The 21,985-nt window shown below is 37.8% G+C and overlaps 1 protein-coding gene across 1 annotated transcript in view; it reads right to left on the bottom strand.

Moving 5' to 3' along the window:
- SLC9B1 (solute carrier family 9 member B1) overlaps nt 1-21,985 on the bottom strand; it is a gene marked incomplete at both ends in the record, with an annotated part of 67,494 nt that overhangs the window by 32,534 nt on the left and 12,975 nt on the right. The window contains 3 exons of the mRNA XM_080655250.1: nt 2,212-2,339; nt 3,588-3,730; nt 5,119-5,289. Of these exons, the coding sequence (XP_080511376.1) occupies nt 2,212-2,339; nt 3,588-3,730; nt 5,119-5,289 (442 nt within the window). The remainder of the gene's footprint in view (nt 1-2,211; nt 2,340-3,587; nt 3,731-5,118; nt 5,290-21,985) is intronic.

The raw sequence follows: 21,985 nt of genomic DNA, 5'->3' as shown, positions 1-21,985 counted from the left end.
ATACTAGAGGAATCCACAAGCAGCAAAATACAGACATATGCCGAAGCAATTTCTTCACTGATACTGCTCCTAGGGCAATGGAAACTAAAGAGAAAATAAACAAATGGGACTACATCAAAATAAAAAGCTTTTTTACAGCAAAAGACACTATCAACAAAACAACAAGAAAGCACACTGCATGGGAGAACATATTTGCCAATTTCATCACCAATAAGGGCTTAACCTCCAAAATTTACAGGGAACTCATACAACTTTGATTGGGAAGAAAAAGAACCCAATCAAAAAAATGGGCATCGAACCTAAATAGATACTTTTAGAAAGAAGACAGAAGGAAGGCCAAGAGGCATATGAAAACATGCTCAAAGTCACTAATCATCCAAGAGATGCAAATCAAAATGACAATTAAGTTCCATCTCACACCTGTCAGAATGGCTATCACCAACAAATCAACAAACGACAAGTGCTGGCGAGGATGCAGAGAAAAAGGAACCCTCGTGCACTGCTGGTGGGAATGCAGACTGGTGCAGCCACTGTGGAGAACAGTATGGAGTTTCCTCAAAAAACTAAAAATGGAACTCCCATTTGACCCAGTGATCCCACTTCTAGGGAATATATCCCAAGAAACTAGAAACACCAATTAGAAAGGATATATGCACCCCTATGTTCATAGCAGTATAATTCACCATAGCTAAGATTTGGAAACAGCCTAAGTGCCCATCAGCAGATGAGTGGATTAGAAAACTGTGGTACATCTACACAATGGAATACCACACTGCTATAAAAAATGAGTTCTTACCATTTGCAACAGCATGGATGGAACTGGAGAGCATTATGCTAAGTGAAATAAGCCAGTCAGAGAAAGATAAATATCACATGATCTCACTCATTTATGGAATATAATGAACAACATAAACTGATGAACAAAAAGAGATCCAGAGACTGAGAAACATCGATCAGACCATTAAACCTCAGAGGGAAGGTAGGGAGGGTGAGGGTAAGGGGGAGAGATCAACCAAAGGACTTGTATGCATGCATAAAGCCTAACCAATGGACACAGACAACAGGGGGTGAAGGCATGGGGGGGGAGGGAAAGGAGTAATGGGGGAATAAGGACACGTATATAACACCTTAATCAAGAAATTAAAAAAAAGAGAAATATTGTTAAAAATTTATTATATTTAAAACCTTTGGTATATCAAAAGTAGCTATATTCTGACTCCCTCTACTACCTCTTTTTTTCCCCCCTCAAGGTCAAGTGAATGGTTTTATGCAGTGAACATTCTATCTGTTGGAAGGAATAAAATATTTTTAGATTTAAAAGTTATTATAAGCAAAGTTAAATATCTAGTGGTGCACTGGGACAAGATATTTGCAATTCCTACAACACACAAAGATTTGATATAATGAATGAAAAAGAAAAATAACTGAATAGAAAAATGGACAAAAGATATGTATGAACAGGATAGTCACAGAGAGAAGATATAACATACAAAAATATACAAAATTATACTCCTTTCTCCGTGAAGATTTAGAAGCCTAGAATAATATAAACTCATAAGAGTTGTCATTTTGGGTAGAAGAATGTGCAGTAGGATTTGAAGGCATGCTCAAAAGGCTTTTTTTAAATAATAAAATTTAATTTAAAAGATTCATTAAATTTGGCAGTATGTATATAATGGGTAAACTTTGCTATAGGTTTTACTGGAATGGATATGTGGAGGCAAAAGTTAAATGGATGGAAAAATGAAGAGGAGCTCAGGATCCAGAGATAGGGATTGTAGACTATTATTCTGAAGGATTTGGACATGAAGGAAAATGGATGGTGGAAAATAATAGATGGGACACTGGATCTAGAGAAGAGTATTTTTTGCTTATAATATCTATCTTTATACAAATTCTCTCACATGTAGCGTATAAGGAAGGGGCCATTAGATAAAAAAACAGAGAAAGATTACAATATAGGAGAGAATGAATAAATCGATGAAGTGAATTATATTAACATTAGACATTTAGGGACTACACATGCTTGTCAAGGATACGGTAATTTTAGAACATGACTGCTTCTGACCTACTGATTTCCAAGGTGTTCTACCACTGTGAAAATGATCCTAATGAGAAGCTTGTCTATTCAATATTCTAAATATATCAATACTTTTAAACCAAACAAACTTAACTAAATATATTCATAGGGAAAAAATGAGAAAAAATTACCCTAAAAGAAATCCCCATTGCCAGGGAAAATTCAAAAGGAAGTGGGAAATAACAGCAGTCGAACATGCCTCCATGAGGCATGGACCAAAGGACAATCTTAAACAAACACTCTTCAAACGCTTCAAAGCCTGAAATATAAGCACAGTCATATTTAGACAAACTTATAACGACCAGCAAGAAAATTATTTAAGAAAAATTTAAAATATATAGTCTTTGACTAAATTAAATCTTCCTGATTGTTCCTGGGCTTGAAATGTTAATACAGATCATTTTATATGTCATGATAGATTGGATTATAAACCATTGCACATTTTATCAAATTTATTTTTACTTGATTTGAGAGAGAGTGAGATCGACTTGTTGATCCACTCATTTATGCATTCATTGGTTGATTCTTGTATGTGCCCTGACCAGAAATCGAACCAGCAACCTTGGCGTAGCAAGAGGATGCTCTAACCAACTGAGCTAACTGGCCAGGGCCAAACACTGTTGTATTTTAATTGTTAAAAAATATCAATTTCTCTGTGCTTAAATAACTAGTTCTATCTCCCTTAATCTTCCTCGTAAATAGTATAATGAAAGTATAGGTTTATACCCATCAGTTGACTTTCAGAGATGAACTATTTGATTAACTTAATAATTGTAAATAGAAAATACCAACATGATAAAAAAGACAATCACTTAAAAGCTGCATAATTAACTAAAAGGGAGAACAATAAAATTTTTTCATTGGTTTAAACTTTCTATTGGAGAACAATAGATTAGCACGGTCTATATTTATACTCCTGAGATATTACCACTAAACTTATATATTTGTCACATCTATTTGAGAAGTTATTATGTGAATCTTTTTAAAACCCAAATAGATTTGTGATCCCTAGATAACAATATTTTAGAAAATGTTTTAAAAGATTAGCTTTTACAATAATGCAAAAATAATCAGGAACATACTTTAACAGGGAAAAGTCATAAAACAAAAATATTATTGAAATTTTTAATCTCTCTGAAAAAAACAAAAGCAAAAACCTTTTATAGGTACTTTATCCTTTGTTAACTAAAAAGCAAATAGTTCTCCATAGAAGAGCCACAACTCTCAAATAATACAAATGCTGGATAAGAGCCATTTATCTCTATGCAAATAATTAAAGGCTATCTCTAATGGAGATCTTACATCACAGTGATGTCTCTTCATATCAGTAATAATGACAAGAAGTATAAATTAAGGTGCCAATATTTCTGCAAATTTTTGTTCTTTATCTTAGTTGTGCTTACAGATTCTACTTGAAATAGCTATTAAAAAAATTCGTCCTCTTTTTCTTTTCTACCAGCCTCTAATATTTAAAGTATCTTTACTCACGGTACAATGGGAAATCTACCTGTATATCGAGTCCAAGTCCAGCTTTTATTAGGATAAGGGTAAGGGCAATATTTCTTACAGTTGAAGACCACTCGTTACTAATATGGACGTGCTCACTGATATATGGAGCATTCCTAATGGTAAAACCAGCCAATAACATACCTTCAAAAAAGAAAATAAATTGTGTTTGATTCAGTTCATTTTTCCAAGAGGAAAACAGATATGTTTAATTTCCCTTTTTCAAACACACTATGTCTTTCATTACTTTGGTGAAGGGCAAGTTACACACATGTAGAGGAGACAGCATAAAGAAATGGAGGTAAAAAATGATATATCTTAATGGGGTACAATCCAGTGTTGCTAGGACATAAAGGGCAAAAATGGGAGTGGGAGAATGAGCAGGAGAATGGGCCTCAGATTGTGAATATATACACCCACTCCACACTCACACCTGCTTTGGCAGAGTAAGGCACCATGGGAAAGTTTTAGGCAGGAAGTGACATAATGACTCTTGCATTTATGGTCTTGGTGAATAGATAGACATAAAATTGGAGGAGAAACCATTGAAAGGCCTCTGCCATAGTCCATGGTAGAGTTGGAAACATTGCTTAAACTAGGATAAGAGTAAAATTTTGAAGAGGAGGAAAGAAGATTCAACGAATACTTATTAAGTGCTGAAAGAGTGTAATGGACATAGAAAGGGTGTTAGAAATAAAATGGAGATTATTTCTATTACAATTTTACTGAATATTTGGATGTATTGAATACTTAGAAGATATAGTTCTTCCATTAATTTCCTCTGTCCACCTGGAGATTATGTAAAAAGGTGATGAAGAAATAGGTATAAAACAGGTCAGGCAGGTGATATATCTATGAATACAAATAGTGGAGATGCCCAAACAGCTTACTCAAAAACTATAAGACTTTTTGATGCTATAGACACTATAATATTTGAATTTGTAATTGAATTTGAGTTGCGTTATCTACAGAAAAATTCGGTCTTTCTCTAATTTTTCCTTTTCTACGATACATTTAAAATTAAGTAAAAAATGTCCTATTAAATGATAAAGCAACAAGAATCATATACTGAGTATATTTAAGTTATTTTAAAAATATATTTCAGGCCCTAACCAGTTCGGCTCAGTGGATAGAGCGTCGGCCTACGGACTGAAGGGTCCCAGGTTCGATTCCGGTCAAGGGCATGTACTTTGGTTGCGGGCACATCCCCAGTAGGGGGTGTGCAGGAGGCAGGTGATCCATGTTTCTCTCTCATCGGTGTTTCTAACTCTCTATCCCTCTCCCTTCCTCTCTGTAAAAATCAATAAAATACATTTAAAAATATATATTTCAGAAAAAATCTGTGTGTATACATAGAGAGAATAAATACCTTTATAAATTAGGTATATATACACACATATACATATATACACATATAAAGATGCTATATAAATTATATTAAAACATTTCTAAATTATATTTATTCTGACTATAATATGCTCATAATTTACATGAAATCAATGAAAAGAAATTAAAGTTAATTATACCCTTACCCAAAAGAGGTGGAAGTGGAGGCACTGAAGGTATTTTACTGACTTCCAAAAGTTTCCCCGCAATTAGGGAACAACAAAAGACAATTAACAGTCCTAATGAATTTTCATCAGGGTAATGGCCATGGCTTGAGATTGATGAGATTGCAAACCATATCATAACAAGTAAAACTCCTGAAATATAAAAAGATACATATCTATCTATCTATTTTTATATACAGACACAAACATAGATATATACATCTGAAAATGGATTATATTTTATCAAATATCTTATTAATAGCCAATGCTATCTAAAGATACATACATAGTGTAGACCACTGATTTTCAACTGGTGTGCCACAAGAATTTTTAAAACATGTAATACCTTATTGTTTAGTCAGGGGCACTGACCTCTTTTCCCTTATAATGTCAAATAAAAAAATGATAATAGCCAATACAAAAATAGCCATCAGATATGAATGCCCTGTGTTGAAGCATATATATATATTATAGAATTGCATCTTATTGGTCACAATGCATAATAAGGTTGTGTATGATTGGTTAATTCTTGGTAACCAGAAATCCTTATATATATAGGCACCGGATTTTTAATTTTTATGTTTTAAATGTTTTTATTGATTTCAGACAGAGAGGAAGAGGGAGAGAGGATAGAAACATTAATGTGAGAGAGAAACATTGATCTGCTGCCTCCTGCACACTCCTTCACTGGGAATTGAGCCGGTAACTCAGGCATGTAGGCACCTGATTTTTAAAAAGTCACTTTGCAGCAAAAATGGTAGGTAATTACTATTAATTTTTTGGGGTAAATCTATTGAAATTATACCTTTTTTTTGTCAGAATGGCAAACAATGTATTTTTTGGTGTGTCGCAGAATTTTAGTAATTAGGTTCTGTGTGCTGTGAAATGAAAAAGATTGAATATCACTGTTGTAGACTAATATCTATTGCTAGTTTGAAGAAATACCTGTTTAACATATATTCTAAAATCCCTGCCAGTTTATGGGATGAGATTGTTTTTTCTTTTATTGTTAGTAGTAGTACAGATAAGTACCCCCCACCTTTACCCCGCTCTATAAGATGAGCTTTTTTTTTTAAAATATATTTTATTGATATTTCACAGAGAGGAAGGGAGAGGGATAGAGAGCTAGAAACATCGATGAGAGAGAAACATCGATCAGCTGCCTCCTGCACACCTCCCACTGAGGATGTGCCCGCAACCAAGGTACATGCCCTTGACTGGAATCGAACCCGGGACCCTTCAGTCCGCAGGCCGACGCTCTATCCACTGAGCCAAACCGGTTTTGGCTATAAGATGAGTTTTAAACAAAGTTTCTTATTTAAAAAAATATCTTAAAACTTCATGGACAGTGTGGCTCAGTGGTTGGGTGATGACCTATGAATCAAGAGGTCACCAGTTCAACTCCTGGTCAGGGTACATGCCCAGGTTGAGGGCTCAATCCCTAGTAAGGGGCATGCAGGAGGCAGCTGACTGATGATGATTCTCTCTCATTGATGTTTCTCTCTCTCCCTAAAAATCCACAAAACCATATTAGAATATTTCAAAACTATATGTGAATCCTTTAAAGTGCTTAATATTTCTCAAATTATATGACATTTTTAAAATGTCATGGCAATATAATGAGATTTACTTCATTTTATATTTTTAAAGTCTTTTTTCCATGAGGAATAAGATGATGATTGGTTGTGATACGAATTCTCATATTTTTAACAGGAGCAGAATAAATTTTTATATTGAAAGGATAACTCAGTTGATATTTGGTATAAATTATTAAAGCAGATAAGGGCTGGACAAAAATGAAACCTGGCCTTTGGGTGAATATAAAGTATCTTAGTTATGTATAGGAAGCAGAGGTGGGCAGGGTAAGAAAGAATAAGGTAGTAGACATCTTGTTGCTAGCAAATAGATACTAAGGAAAGGCCCTACTAACAAGGGAATCCAAATGTTTTTTTTAATCTAACAGAAGTATTTTATTTTTTAATTGAATGTATTGGGGTGAAATTGGTTAATAAAATTATATAGGTTTCAGGTGTTCAATTCTGTAATAAATCATCTGTATATTATATTGTGTGTTCATCACCCAAAGTCAAGTCTCCTTCCATCACCATTTATTCCCCTTGTACTCTTTTCTTCCCCCTCACACCCACCTTGCCCTGAGGTAACACCATACTCTCCAACATACTGCCTGTGTCTATGAATTTTTTTCTTTCATTTTTTTTTCCTTTTTGCTTAATCCCTTCACCTTTTTCACCCAGATCCAGGTGTTAGTCTATTCTCTGTATCTATGAGCCTGTTTCTATTTTGTTAATTTATTTTGTTCATTAGATTCCAGGTGTAAGTGAAATCATATAGTATTTGTGTTTCTCTGACTGGCTTATTTCACTTAGCATAATACTCTCCAGGCCCATCCATGCCATCACAAAAGGTAAGATTTCCTTTTTTTTTTTTTTTTTTTTTTTTTTATGGCCAAGTAGGTTCCATTGTGTAAATGTACCATGATTTTTTTCAGCCACTCATCTACTAATGGGCACTTGGGCTGCTTCCAAATCTTGGCTATTGTAAGTAATACTGCTATGAACATAGAGGTATATATATTCTTTCTAATTAGTGTTTCAGGTTTCTTTGCATATATTCCCAGAAGTGGAATTGCTGGGTCATAAGACATTCTATTTTTAATTTTTTGAGGTAGCTCTAAACTGTTTTCGATAGTGGCTACACCAGTCTGCTTTCCTACCAACAGTGCACTAGGGTTCCTTTTTCTCTTCACCAGTAATTGTTGTTTGTTGATTAATGACTAGAGGCCCAGTGCATGAAATTTGTGCACTGGGGGGGGGGTTGTCCCTCAGCCCAGCCTGCACCCTCTCCAATCTGGGACCCTTCAGGGATGTCCAACTGCCGGTTTAGGCCCGATCCCTGCTGCCCTCCCCTGCAGGCCTGGTCGCCCCCAACTTCCCCCCCTGCCAGCCTGGTCACCCTTAACTGCCCTCCCCTGCCGGCCTGGTTGCCCCCAACTGCCCTCCCTCCCCTGCAGGCCCAGTCGCCCCCAACTGCTCTCCCCTGCCAGCCTGGACACCCCTAACTGCCCTCCCTTGCTGGCCTGATCACCAACAACTGCCCTTCTCTGCCGGCCATCTTGTGGTGGCCATCTTGTGACTACATAGGGGCAGCCATCTTGGGTGAGAGCGTGATGATCAATTTGCATATTACCTCTTTATTATATAGGATAGCCATTCTGACAGGTGTGAGGTGGTATGTCACTGCTGTTTTAAATTTGCATTTCTCTGATCACTAATGGCATAGATTTTTTATAAAGTATGGATGACTGTAAATTGCCATCTATAAATTAAATGGCTATAGTCATTTACTATGAATCATAGTTTCTAATGCTTTTTCAGGTTCTTAAAAGAGCTTATGTGATGGCTTTTTGGCTTTATAGTATTGCCAATGGTAAAAGAGGAGGATATTGACAAATTAAAAGCAGGAAGTTAGAACTGAGATTCTTGTCCTCTCCCCTCTGACCATTTCTTACTCCACAAAACTGAACACTTGAAGGATTGAACTCTTACTAAAAGAATAGACTAGAAAATGTCATTCTACTAACAAAGAGAAAAGAAAAGGCAGTTTGTCTGTCTTCACTGATCTCTGGAAGGCAAAATAACCTCTGAAAATCCATGTATAAATTGGCCTCAAATAACTTACGTTTAAGCAAAAATTTATATGATTTGCATGGTTTTGGAGCCTCCAAACCCTAAGCCTACCATAAAAAGCATCTTTCCACGGAACTATCCCTAGGGCAGTTAGTAGATGCTAGTTCAAAATAACCCTAATAAACACTACTGATTTCAGATGCATAAAAGCCCAAAGATAAAATCCCACTGAATCTGAAATTAAAATAAAAACTTACAGAGATAGAAAAATGGTGACAGATTAAGTAGAAGCTACACTGAAACTCTCCCAGGACCAAACTGGGAAAAGTTTGGACCAAAACTTTGGACTCCAATTCTTGGTGCATGTACACACAGGGACCCTGATATAGAAAAACCCTGGACCAAAATATAGAAAAACCGTCCTGAACAATCAACTGAAGACTAGCTGGAGGGAACCTGATAACCAAGGATGGAAAGTGGAGACTGGATAGAGACTGGTAGGAAGGACAGAGGCACGAGAGAGCTGGCCAGGCTCCCACATAAAAAAAAAAGCCCCAAATGAAAGAACAAAAGAATTCTCCAGAAGAGCTAAATGAAATGGAGATAAGAAATTTATCAAGATAGAGAAGATGACGACCAGCAGGAAGGTAGGGAGGGAGAGAGTGTGAGAGAGTGAGGAAGTGATAAAGGAGTGTGTGGACGTGTGTGGTGTGTGTGTGTATGAGCTAGGGACAGTTAGATTCTGCAGGTCTTCCAAGGGGCTGCCAAACGGGGCAGTCTTGGACAGCAGGAGCCCTGCTCCCAACGCAGACATTCAGGGGTGGTCAGCGCGGGCACAGAGACCACACCATCTTGAGAAACAGAGCTACTTGAGACTAGGATCCTGGCCTCAGCACCACCCAGTCTGGTCTCAGACGCAAACCAGGACCCTGCAGCCACTGGGGACAGAGACTTGCAACCACAGCTGCAGACCCACAGACACCAAGAATCCAGACATCCCGGCCGCAGATTTCTGTGAGTCACAGTGCCTATCCCCGCAGGCTCACTGCAGCGCCATAGAAACTGATAGACCCGCCCCTCGCACGGACTGCAGCACCACTACAGGAATTTGAGCCTGGAAGTATGCGGACACTGGGAATCTGTTCCCCGCAACGCAATCCGGTGACCAAATCCGAAGCCCACGCAGGGCGGCAGTGCCACCTGACTTTGATTCTGGGCAAGTGTACACAAAAATCTGTTTTCTGCAGCGCAGGAGCGGACCTACTGCCGACAGAGTGCTACTGTGCAACCCAGTCCCCCAAGCTGACTGGGACCCCGATTCTCCAGGTGAGAGGCAGGACTAAGCACCAGTGACTTGACTCTGTTTCTTATCGTGTGCACCTGGGATCCTTGACTCCCAGTGCACTCACACTAAGAGCCAGTGACTCCAATTCTTGGTGCATGTGCACACAGGGACCCTGATTCTCAGTGCCAGGGTCACACGAAACAACAGAGACTCTAATACTCGATTCTTGGTGCAGACAACAGGGGAACTCTGACTCCTGGCACACAAAAGGGGGCTCTCATTTTCAGCACACGCCAGCGGGGTCTCTATTTCAGCAGAGTTCAGGCGGGGTCCCTGATTCTAGGTGTGCAAAAAATGAGTGCTGGTAACGGTGATTCTGGGTGCGCCTGATTCCCACCAACCCATGGCAGCCACACATCTTAGTTTCGGACCTCTTCAGTGACACACGGGTGGTGTGAAGCTCCTTATGCACACGGCCCAGGCCCATGCAATTGACATTTGAAACTTCTGGTGATAGTCAGAATGGGGAGATGACACAATCCCCAGAGGAAAGAAAATGAGGAGTCGCAAAGAAAGGAAATTAGTGAAATTGAAGCATGCAACATGACCGAAAAAGAATTCAGAATAATGGCTGTACAATTCATACAACAGATGGATGAGAAAATCAACAACCTATGCAAGAAACAGGAAGAAATGAAAAGTGATATACCTACAATCAAAAACACCATGGAAGGTTTCAACAGTAGACTAGAAGAACCAGAGGACTGAATTAGTGAGTTAGGAAATAAGGTAGAAAAACAAGCTCAATTTGAACAGAAACTGGAGAAAAAAATTAAAAAGCAGGAGAAGAGCCTAAGGGAGCTTTGGGACAACATGAAACGAAGTAACATACGTATAATAGGGCTGCCAGAAGGACAAGAAAAGCAGCAAGGATTAGAAAATCTATTTGAAGAAATAATGACAGAAAACTTCCTGGATATGGGGAAGAAAAAAGTTACACAAGTACAGAGAGTCCCAAGCAAGATGAATCCCAAAAGACCCACACCAAGACACATCATAATTACAATGTCAAATGTTAATGACAAAGAGAGACTCTTAAAGGCTTCAAGAGAGAGACAGAGGGTTACCTACAAAGGATCCCCCATCAGATTATCAAATGATGTCTCAACAGAAACACATCAAGCTTGAAGGGAATGGAAGGAGGTATACAAAGTGTTGCAAAGCAAAGGACTGAATCCAAGAATACTCTATCCAGCAAGACTATCACTCAAAAATGAAGGGGAAATCAGGAGCTTCGCAGACAAAAAAAGGCTAAGGGAGTTTATCACCACCAAACCAGCAATGCAAGAAATGCTAAAGGGAATGCTGTAAAAAGAAGAAATAAAAAGGTAAGAAGGAACCCAGACACAAAAACAGAAATGACTACAAACAAGTACCTTTCAATAATAACTTTAAACGTAAACGGACTAAATGCTCCAATCAAAAGACATCGAGTGGCTGAATGGATAAAAAGACATGACCCATATATATGCTGTCTACAAGAGACCCACCTCAGAACAAGGGACTCACACAGATTGAAAGTGAAGGGATGGAAAAATATCTTTCAGGCAAATGGAAATGAAAAAAAAAAAAGCCTATATCTGATAAAATAGACCTCAAAGTGAAGGACATAACAAGAGATAAGGAAGGCCACTTCATAATACTAAAGGGATCGATACAACAACAGGATATAACCCTGATAAACATATATGCACCCAATGCAGGAGCACCCAAATACATAAAAAAAACTCCTGGGAGATATCAAGGTAGAGATCGACAACAATACAATCACAGTAGGGGACTTTAATATACCACTGAAATCACTGGATAAATCCTCTAGACCAGTGGTCGGCAAACTGCGGCTCGTGAGCCACATGTGGCTCGCGAGCCGTGGTTTACTGCTCTGTTGACTAATGGGTTTGCCGACCACTGCTCTAGACAAAAAATCAGCAAAGAAACAGCAATCCTAAATGACTCACTAGATCAGATGGACTTATCTGACATTTTCAGAACACTGCATCCCAAAGCCACAGAATATACGTTCTTCTCAAGTACACATGGGACATTTTCAAAAATAGACCACATATTGGGTCACAAGCAGAGTCTCCCCAAATTCAAGAAGATTGAAATCATACCAAGCATCTTCTCAGACTACAATGGCATAATATTAGGAAAAAATTACAATAAAAACAATCCAAAAAACTCAAACACTTGGAAGCTGAATAGCAATGCTATTAAATAATGATTGGGTTACCAATGACATCAAATAAGAAATTAAAAACATCCTGGAAACTAATGACAATAAAAACACAACAATCCAAATCCTATGGGACACAATGAAAGCAGTCCTGAGAGGGAAATTTATAGCTCTACAGGCCTACCTCAAAAAGCAAGAAAAAATGGTAGTAAATCATCTAACTCTACAACTCAAATAATTAGAAAGAGAGCAACAAGAAAAGCCCAGAGTGGGCAGAAGGAAGGAAATAATAAGATCAGGGCAGAAATAAATGACATAGAGACAAAAAAACAACAACAACAAAAACAAACAAACAAACAAACAAAAAAAAAAAACCAAAAAAACAAACAAACCACAAAACACTAAACAAAACAAAAAAAATAACAAAAAAACAATACAAAAGATCAATGAAACCAAGAGCTGGTTCTTTGAAAGATTAAACAACATTGACGAACCTCTAGCCAGGCTCACCAAGAAGCAAAGCTAGAGGACACAAGTAAAAAAAATCAGAAATGAAAGAGGCGAAATAACAACAGACCCCACAGAAATACAAAGGATTGTTAAAAAATACTATGAACAACTGTACTCCAACAGACAAGACAACCTGGAGGAAATGGACATATTCCTAGAAAAATACAACCTTTCAAAACTCAATCAGGAAGGTTCTAAAAATCTCAATAGGCCAATAAATAAGGAAGAAATTGAAGCAGTCATCAAAAAGCTCCCAGCAAACAAAAGCCCGAGGCCAGATGGCTTCACGGGGGAGTTATACCAAACACTCAAGGAAGAACTAAAACCTATCCTCCTCAGACTATTCCAAAAAATTCAAAAGGAAGGAACACTTCCAAGCTCATTCTATGAAGCCAGCATTACCCTAATACCAAAACCAGATAAAGACAACACAATGAAAGAGAATTATGGGCCAATATCCCTCATGAACATAGATGCCAAAATCCTCAACAAAATTCTAGCAAATTGGATCCAGCAAGATATCAGAAAGATCATACACCATGACCAAGTAGGATTTGTCCCAGGGATGCAAGGATGGTACAATATCCGCAAATCAATAAATGTGATACATCACATAAACAAATTGAGAGATAAAAATCACATAGTCATATCAATTGATGCAGAAAAAGCATTTGACAAAATCCAACACCCCTTCTTGATAAAAACTCTCAGCAAGGTGGGAATAGAAGGATCATACCTCAACATAATAAAAGCCATATATGACAAACCCACAGCCAACATCATACTCAATGGACAAAAACTAAAACTATTTCCCCTAAGAACAAGAACAAGACAGGGATGCCTACTCTCACCACTCCTGTTTGACACAGTATTGGAAGTACTAGCCATTGCGATCAGACAAGAGGAAGAAATAATAGGCATCCAAACTGGAAAAGAAAAAGTAAAACTGTCCTTATTCACAGATGACATGATACTGTACATAGAAAACCCCAAAGACTCCATCAAAAAACTATTAGACTTAATAAATGAATTCAGCAATGTAGAAGGGTACAAAATTAACGCCAAGAAATCTATGGCATTTCTTTACAACAACAATGATCTTACAGAAAGAGAGACTAAAAATAAATCCCATTTATCATCACACCAAAAAAAGTTAAGATAGCTAGGAATAAACTTAACTAAGGCGGTAAAAGACCTATACACTGAAAACTACAGGACACTAAAAAAAAAGACAGAGGAAGACATAAACAGATGGAAGAACATAATGTGTTCGTGGATTGGTAGAATCAACATCATCAAAATGTCCATACTACCCAAAGCAATCTATAGATTCAATGCAATCCACATTAAAATACCAATGGCATATTTCGCAGACCTAGAACAAACTTTCCAAAAATTCATCTGGAATAAAAAAAGATCCCAAATAGCTACAGCAATCTTGAGAAAAAAGAACAATGTTTGAGGAATTACAATACCAGATATCAAGCAATACTACAAAGCCACTGTTCTCAAAACTGCGTGGTACGGGCACAAGAACTGACATATAGATCAATGGAATAGAATAGAGAACCCAGAAAATGACCCAAACCACTATGCCCAATTATTATTCCACAAAGGAGGCAAGAGCATACAATGGAGTCAAGACAGTCTTTTCAATAAATGGTGTTGGGAAAATTGGACAGATACATGCAAAAAGATGAAACTAGACCACCAACTTACACCATACACAAAAATAAACTTAAAATGGATAAAGGACTTAAACATAAGACGGGAAACCATAAAAATACTAGAGGAATCCACAGGAATTGAAATCTCAGACATATACCGAAGGAACCTCTTCATCGATACTGCTCCTAGGGCAATGGAAACTAAAGAAAAAAATAAACCAATGGGACTACATCAAAATAAAAAGCTTTTGCACAGCAAAAGAAACTATCAACAAAACAACAAGAAAGCCCACTGCATGGGAGAACATATTTGCCAATGTTATCACCAATAAGGGTTTAATCTCCAACATTTACAGGGAACTCATACAACTTAACAAAAGGAAGATAAACAATCCAATCAAAAAATGGGCAACGGACCTAAACAGATACTTTTGGAAAGAAGACAGAAGGAAGGCCAAGAGACATATGAAAACATGCTCAAAGTCACTAATCATCCAAGAGATGCAAATCAAAACGATAATGAGGTACCATCTCACACCTGTCAGAATGGCTATCATCAACAAATCAACAAAAGACAAGTGCTGGTGAGAATTCGGAGAAAAAGGAACCCTCCTTCACTGCTGGTGCAGCCACTGTGCAGAACAGTATGAAGTTTCCTCAAAAAACTAAAAATGGAACTGCCATTTGACCCTGCAATCCCACTTCTAGGAATATATCCCAAGAAACTAGAAACACCAATCATAAAGGATATATGCACCCCTATGTTCATAGCAGCACAATTCACCATAGCTAAGATCTTTAAACAGCCTAAGTGCCCATCAGCAGATGAGTGGATTAGAAAACTGTGGTACATCTACACAATGGAATACTATGCTGCAGTAAAAAAGAAGGAAATCTTACCATTTGCAACAGCTTGGATGGAACTGGAGAGCATTATGCTAAGTTAAATAAGCCAGTCAGAAAAGATAAATACCACATGATCTCACTCATTTATAGAATATAATGAACAACATAAACTGATGAACAGGGACAGATCCAGAGACAGAGAAGCATCGATCAGACTGTCAAACCTCAGAGGGAAGGTAGGGGAGGATGGGGGTAAAGGGGAGAGATCAACCAAAGGACTTGTATGCATGCATATAAGCCTAACCAATGGACACAGACAACAGGGCGGTGAGGGCATGAGTGGGGGATGTGTGGGGGGATGAGGACACATATGTAATACCTTAATCAATAAAGAAATTAAAGACTGAAAAAAAAGGAATTTATCAAATATAGAGTTCAGGATAATGATTAAAAGGATGCTCAACAGTATGAGAAAAGATATAAGAACTATGAAAAATTACAAGTTAGAAATGAAGAATGACATAGCAGTAATAAAGAACACATTAGAAGGAATAAAGAACAGATTATAGGAAGGCGAGGATCGGATCAGTGAATAAGGAGACAGGATAGAAAAAAAAATCACTCAATCAGAGAACTCAAAAGAAAAAAAACAATTAAAAAACAGGAGGACAGCTTTAGTGAGCTGTGAGACAACAGGAAATAAAACAATATTCACATCAAAGGGGGGCCAGGATGTGAAGGAAGTCAGCAAGGGATAGAGAACCTGTTTGAAGAAATAATGGCAGAAAACTTCCCTAACCTGGTGAACGAAACAGTCACACAAGTTCAGGATTTGTGGATATTGTACTAACCTCGCATCCCAGTAACAAATCCTACTTGATCATAGTGTATTATCTTTTTAATTGTTGCTGGATCTCGTTTGCTAATATTTTGCTGAGGATTTTAGCATTTATGTTCATTAGGGATATTGGCCTATAACTTCCTTTGTGGTGTTTTTATCTGGTGTTCGAATTAGAGAATTAGGATAGTGCTGATATTTCCTGCAATACTGGTTTGGTAGTATAAACTCCTTTGTGCCTTTGTGGTTGTGTGGTGTTTTTTTTTGGTGGGGGGGAGGAGTGGGTTTGGGAAGCTGTCTATTTCAGCTTCAATTTTTAAAGGATACACTTGCTGAACAGAGTAGATTTCTTCTTTGTAGGTCCTTGCTTTTCAGCATAAAAGTGTATTGTTCTTAAGTATTTTGAGATTTTCCAGCTGTCTATTGAATTCTAGTTTATTTTTCATAATACCCATATTTTAGTGATTTTAATACTTAAAAAGTTTTCATTTCATTTGAAAAATTGCAGTTTAGTAGCATAAAGATAAAACAAAAATTGATGGGTTTTTTTTGCTCAAACTTAAAAATACCACTGCATTCCCTCCATTTTATTTATTTATTTTTGTTAATCCTCACCTGAGGATATTTTTCCCATTTCTTTTTAGATTGAGTGGAGTGGGGAGAGCAACACCAATATGAGAGAGACACACTGATTGGCTGCCTCTTGTATTTACCCTGAGTGGGGCAAGAGATCAAACCTGCAACACATGTATGTGCTCTTGACCTGGAATCAAACCCGTGACCCCTCAATGCACAAAAAGACACTCTAACCACTGCGCAATGCCAGCCAGGGCTGAATTCTAGTTTAAATCTATTGTGGTCTGAGAGTATACACTGTATGGTTGTAATTCTTTTAAATAGTATTCCTTTTTTAAAAAATGAAATCCAACACCTTTTATTGTTTAAAGTATTACATGTCTCCTTTTTCCCCCAATTAACCGTCCTCCTGGCCACTTCCAACCCTGAGGGCAAACCCCCACCAACCCAGTGTCTGTGTCCATTCGTCCTGCTAATGTGCATGCATACAAGTCCTTTGGTTGATCTCAAACCACCCCCCTCCCCTGCCTTTTCCCTGAGGTTGGACGGTCTGCTCAGTGCCACCTTGTCTCTGGATCTGTTCATCAGTTTGTGTTCCTCATTATATCCCACATATAAGTGAGATCATGTGATATTTATCTTCCTCCGACTGGCTTATTTTGCTTAGCATAGCTCTGCAGTTAATCCATTCTGTTGCAAATGGTAAAAGTTCCTTCTTTTTTTATAGCAGTGTAGTATTCCATTGTGTTGATGTACCACGTTTTTTAATCCACTCATCTGCTGATGGGCACTTAGGCTGTTTCCAAATCTTAGCTATGGTAAATTGTGCTGCTATGAACATAGGAGTGCATATATCCTTTCTCATTCGTGTTTCTAGTCTCTTGGGATATATTCCTAGAAGTGGGACCACAGGGTCAAATGGGAGTTCCATTTTTAGTTTTTTGAGGAAACTCCATACTGTTCTCCACAGTGGCTGCACCAGTCTGTATACCCACAAGCAGTGCAAAACAGTTCCTTTTTCTCCACATCCTCGCCAACACTTGTCGTTTGTTGATTTGTTGATGATAGCCATTCTGACAGGTGTGAGATGATACCACATTGTTGTTTTGATTTGCATCTCTCAGATAATTAGTGACTTTGAGCATGTTTTCATATGTCTCTTGGCCTTCCTTCTGTCCTCCTTCAAAAAGTGTCTATTTAGGTCCTTTGCCCATTTTTTGATTGGATTGTTTATCTTCCTTTTGTTAAGTTGTATGAGTTCCCTGTAAATGTTGGAGATTAAACCCTTATTAGTGATGAAATTGGAGTTTATACTACCAAACCAGTATTGCAGGAAATGTTACCCCATGCAGTGGGCTTTCTTGTTGTTTTGTTGATGGTTTCTTTTGCTGTGCAAAAGCTTTTTATTTTGATGTAGTCCCATTTGTTTATTTTCTCTTTAGTTTCCATTGCCCTAGGAGCAGTATCAGTGAAGAGGTTCCTTCGGCATATGTCTGAGATTTCGCTGCCTGTGGATTCCTCTAATACTTTTATGGTTTTCTGTTTTATGTTTAAGTCCTTTATCCATTTTGAGTTTATTTTTGTGTACTGTGTAAGTTGCTGGTCTAGTTTCATTTTTTTGCATGTATCTGTCCAATTTTCCCAACACCATTTGTTGAAGAGACTGTCTTGACTCCATTTTATGTTCATGCCTCCTTTGTCAAATATTAATTAGGCATAGTGGTTTGGGTCGATTTCTGGGTTCTCTGTTCTATTCCATAGATCTATATGTCTGTTCTTGTGCCAGTACCAGGCTGTTTTAAGAACAGTGGCTTTGTAATACAGCTTGATATCTGGTATTGAGATCCCACCTACTTTGTTCTTCTTTCTCAGAATTGCTGCAGCTATTCGGGGTCTTTTTTATTACAGATGAATTTTTGGGAAGTTCGTTGTAGGTCTTTGAAATATGCCGTTGGTATTTTATCTTTTTTTAAAAAAAATAAATCCTTATTCAGATTATTACAATTGTTTCTCCTTTTTCCCCCCCATAGCTCCCCTCTACCCGGTTCCCACCCCACCTTCTGCCCTTACCCCCCCCCCCCCACTGTCCTCATCCATAGGTGTATGATTTTTGTCCAGTCTCTTCCTGAACCCCTCATACCCCTTTCCCCCTGGGAATTATCAGTCCACTCCCTTTCTATGCCCCTGATTCTATTATATTCACCAGATTATTCTGTTCCTCAGGTTTTTAATTCACTTGATTTTTAGGTTCACTTGTTGATAGATATGTATTTATTGTTCATAATTTTTATCTTTACTTTTTTCTTCTTCCTCTTCTTTAAGAATACCTTTCAGCATTTCATATAATACTGGTTTGGTGGTGATGAACTCCTTCAGCTTTTTCTTATCTGTGAAGCTCTTTATCTACCCTTCAATTCTGAATGATAGCTTTGCTGGGTAGAGTAATCTTGGTTGTATGTTCTTGCTATTCATCACATTGAAAATTTCTTGCCACTCCCGTCTGGCCTGCATAGTTTCTGTTGAGAAATCAGCTGACAGTCGTATGGGTGCTCCCTTGTAGGTAATTAACTGTTTTTCTCTTGCTGCTTTTAATATTCTCTCTTTGTCTTTTGCTCTTGGCATTTTAATTATGATGTGTCTTGGTGTGGTCCTCTTTGGATTCCTTTTGTTTGGGGTTTTGTGCGCTTCCTGGACTTGTAAGTCTATTTCTTTCACCAGGTGGGGCAAGTTTTCTGTCATTATTTCTTCAAATAGGTTTTCAGTATCTTGCTCTCTCTTCTTCTGGCACCCCCATAATTCTGATGTTGGTATGCTTGAAGTTGTCCTAGAGGCTTCTTACACTATCTTCAACTTTTTGGATTTTTTTTTTTCTTTTTCCTTTTTCGGTTGAGTGTTTTTTGCTTCTTTGTATTTCAATTCTTTGACTTGATTCTTGTGTTCCTCTAGTCTGTTTTTGGGTCTCTGTATAATATTTTTTATTTCAGTCAGTGTATGTTTAATTTCTAGTTGGTCCTTTTTCATATCTTCGAGGGTCTCGTTATATTTATTGGCCTTTTCTAGGATATTCTTGAAAAGCCTTATAACCGTGGTTTTGAATTCTATATCCAGTCATTTGTTTTCCTCCATTTCTTTCGTTTGTGATCTGTTTCTTTGACGCCGCATTTTCACTGCTTCCCTGAGTTGGTAGGGTAAATTTGTGTGCTAGGTTTCCTATATGGCTCAGTGAGTCGGCTTCCCCAGTTAACCTGAGGTGGACACTCTTGGTGCACCCCTTTGTGGACTGTATTATCTCCTTCCTTCTGCTCACTCTGGGCTTTACTTGTTGCTCTCTTTCTAATTCTTTAAGTTGTAGAGTTAGATGATTTACTACCATTTTTCTTGCTTTTTGCGGTAGGCCTGTACAGCTATGAATATCCCTCTCAGGACTGCTTTATTGTGTCCCATAGATTTTGGATTGTTGTGTTTTTGTTGTCATTAGTTTCCAGAATGTGTTTAATTTCTTCTTTGATCTCACTGGTAACCCAATCATTATTTAATAGCATACTATTCAGCTTCCAAGTGTTTGAGATTTTTGGGTTGTTTTTATTGTAGTTAATTTCTAATCTTATGGCAATGTGGTCTGAGAAGATGCTTGGTATGATTTCAATCTTCTTGAATTTTGGGAGACTATGCTTGTGACCCAATATGTGGTCTATTTTTGAAAATGTCCCATGTGCACTTGAGAAGAACGTTTATTCCGTGGCTTTGGGATGCAATGTTCTGAAGATGTCAGTTAAGTCCATCTGATCTAGTGAGTCATTTAGGATTGCTGTGTCTTTGCTGGTTTTTTGTCTAGGGGATTTATCCAGTGATATCAGTGGTGTATTATAGTCCCCTACTGTGATTGTATTGTTGTCGATCTCTCCCTTGATATTTCCAGGAATTTTGTTACATATTTGGGTGCTCCTGCCTTGGGTGCATATATGTTTATCAGGGTTATATCCTGCAGTTGTGTTGATCCCTTTAGTATTATGAAGTGGCCTTCCATATCTCTTGTTATGGCCTTCACTTTGAGGTCTATTTTGTCAGATATAAGTATTGCTACCCCAGCTTTTTTTCATTTCCATTTGCCTGAAAGATATTTTTCCATCGCTTCACTTTCAATCTCTGTGTGTCCCTTGTTCTGAGGTGGGTCTTGTAGACAGCATATATATGGGTCGTGTTTTTTTAATGTATTAAGCCACTCGATGTCTTTTGATTGGAGCATTTAGTCCATTTACGTTTAAAGTTATTATTGAAAGGTACTTGTTTGTAGTCATTTCTATTTTTGTGTCTGGGTTCCTTCTTACCTTTTTATTTCTTCTTTTTAAAGTATTCCCTTTAGCATTTCTTGCATAGCTGGTTTTGTGGTGATAAACTTCCTAAGCCTTTTTTTGTCTGTGAAGCTCCTGATTTCCCCTTCAATTTTGAGTGATAGTCTTGCTAGATAGAGTATTCTTGGATTCAGTCCTTTGCTTTGCAACACTTTGTATACCTCCTTCCATTCCCTTCAAGCTTGATGTGTTTCTGTTGAGACATCATTTGATAATCTGATGGGGGATCCTTTGTAGGAAACCCTCTGTCTCTCTCTTGCTGCAAAGATTCTCTCTTTGTCGTTAATATTTGCCATTGAAATTATGATGTGTCTGGTGTGGGTCTTTTGGGATTGATCCTGCTTGGGACTCTCTGTACTTGTGTAACTTTTTTATCCCCATATCTGGGAAGTTTTCTGTCATTATTTCTTCAAATAGATTTTCTAATCCTTGCTGCTTTTCTTGTCCTTCTGGCAGCCCTATTATACGTATGTTACTTCGTTTCATGTTGTCCCAATCCTCCCTTAGGCTTTCTCTTGCTTTTCAATTTTTTTCTCCAGTTGCTGTTCAGATTGGGCTTGTTTCTGTACCTGATCTTCTAACTCACTAATTCGGTCCTCTGCTTCTTCTAGTCTACTGTTGAAACTTTCCATGGTGTTTTTGATTGTAGCTATATCACTTTTCATTTCTTCCCTATTCTTGTATAGGTTGTTGATTTTCTCATCCATTCAGTGTATGAATTGTATGACCATTACTCTGAATTCTTTTTCGGTCATGTTGCATGCTTCAATTTCACTAATTTCCTTCCTTTGCGACTCCTCATTTTCTTTCCTCTGGGGATTGTGTCATCTCCCCATTCTATCACCAGAAGGTTCAAACTTTGAGTTGCGTGGACCTGGGCCGTGTGCATTGG

Source organism: Plecotus auritus, assembly GCF_963455305.1.
Source record: "Plecotus auritus genome assembly, chromosome: 1".
NCBI classification, from domain to species: Eukaryota; Metazoa; Chordata; class Mammalia; order Chiroptera; family Vespertilionidae; genus Plecotus; species Plecotus auritus.
Note: the sequence above shows the minus strand (reverse complement) of the source record. Positions and strands in the feature narration are given on the sequence as shown.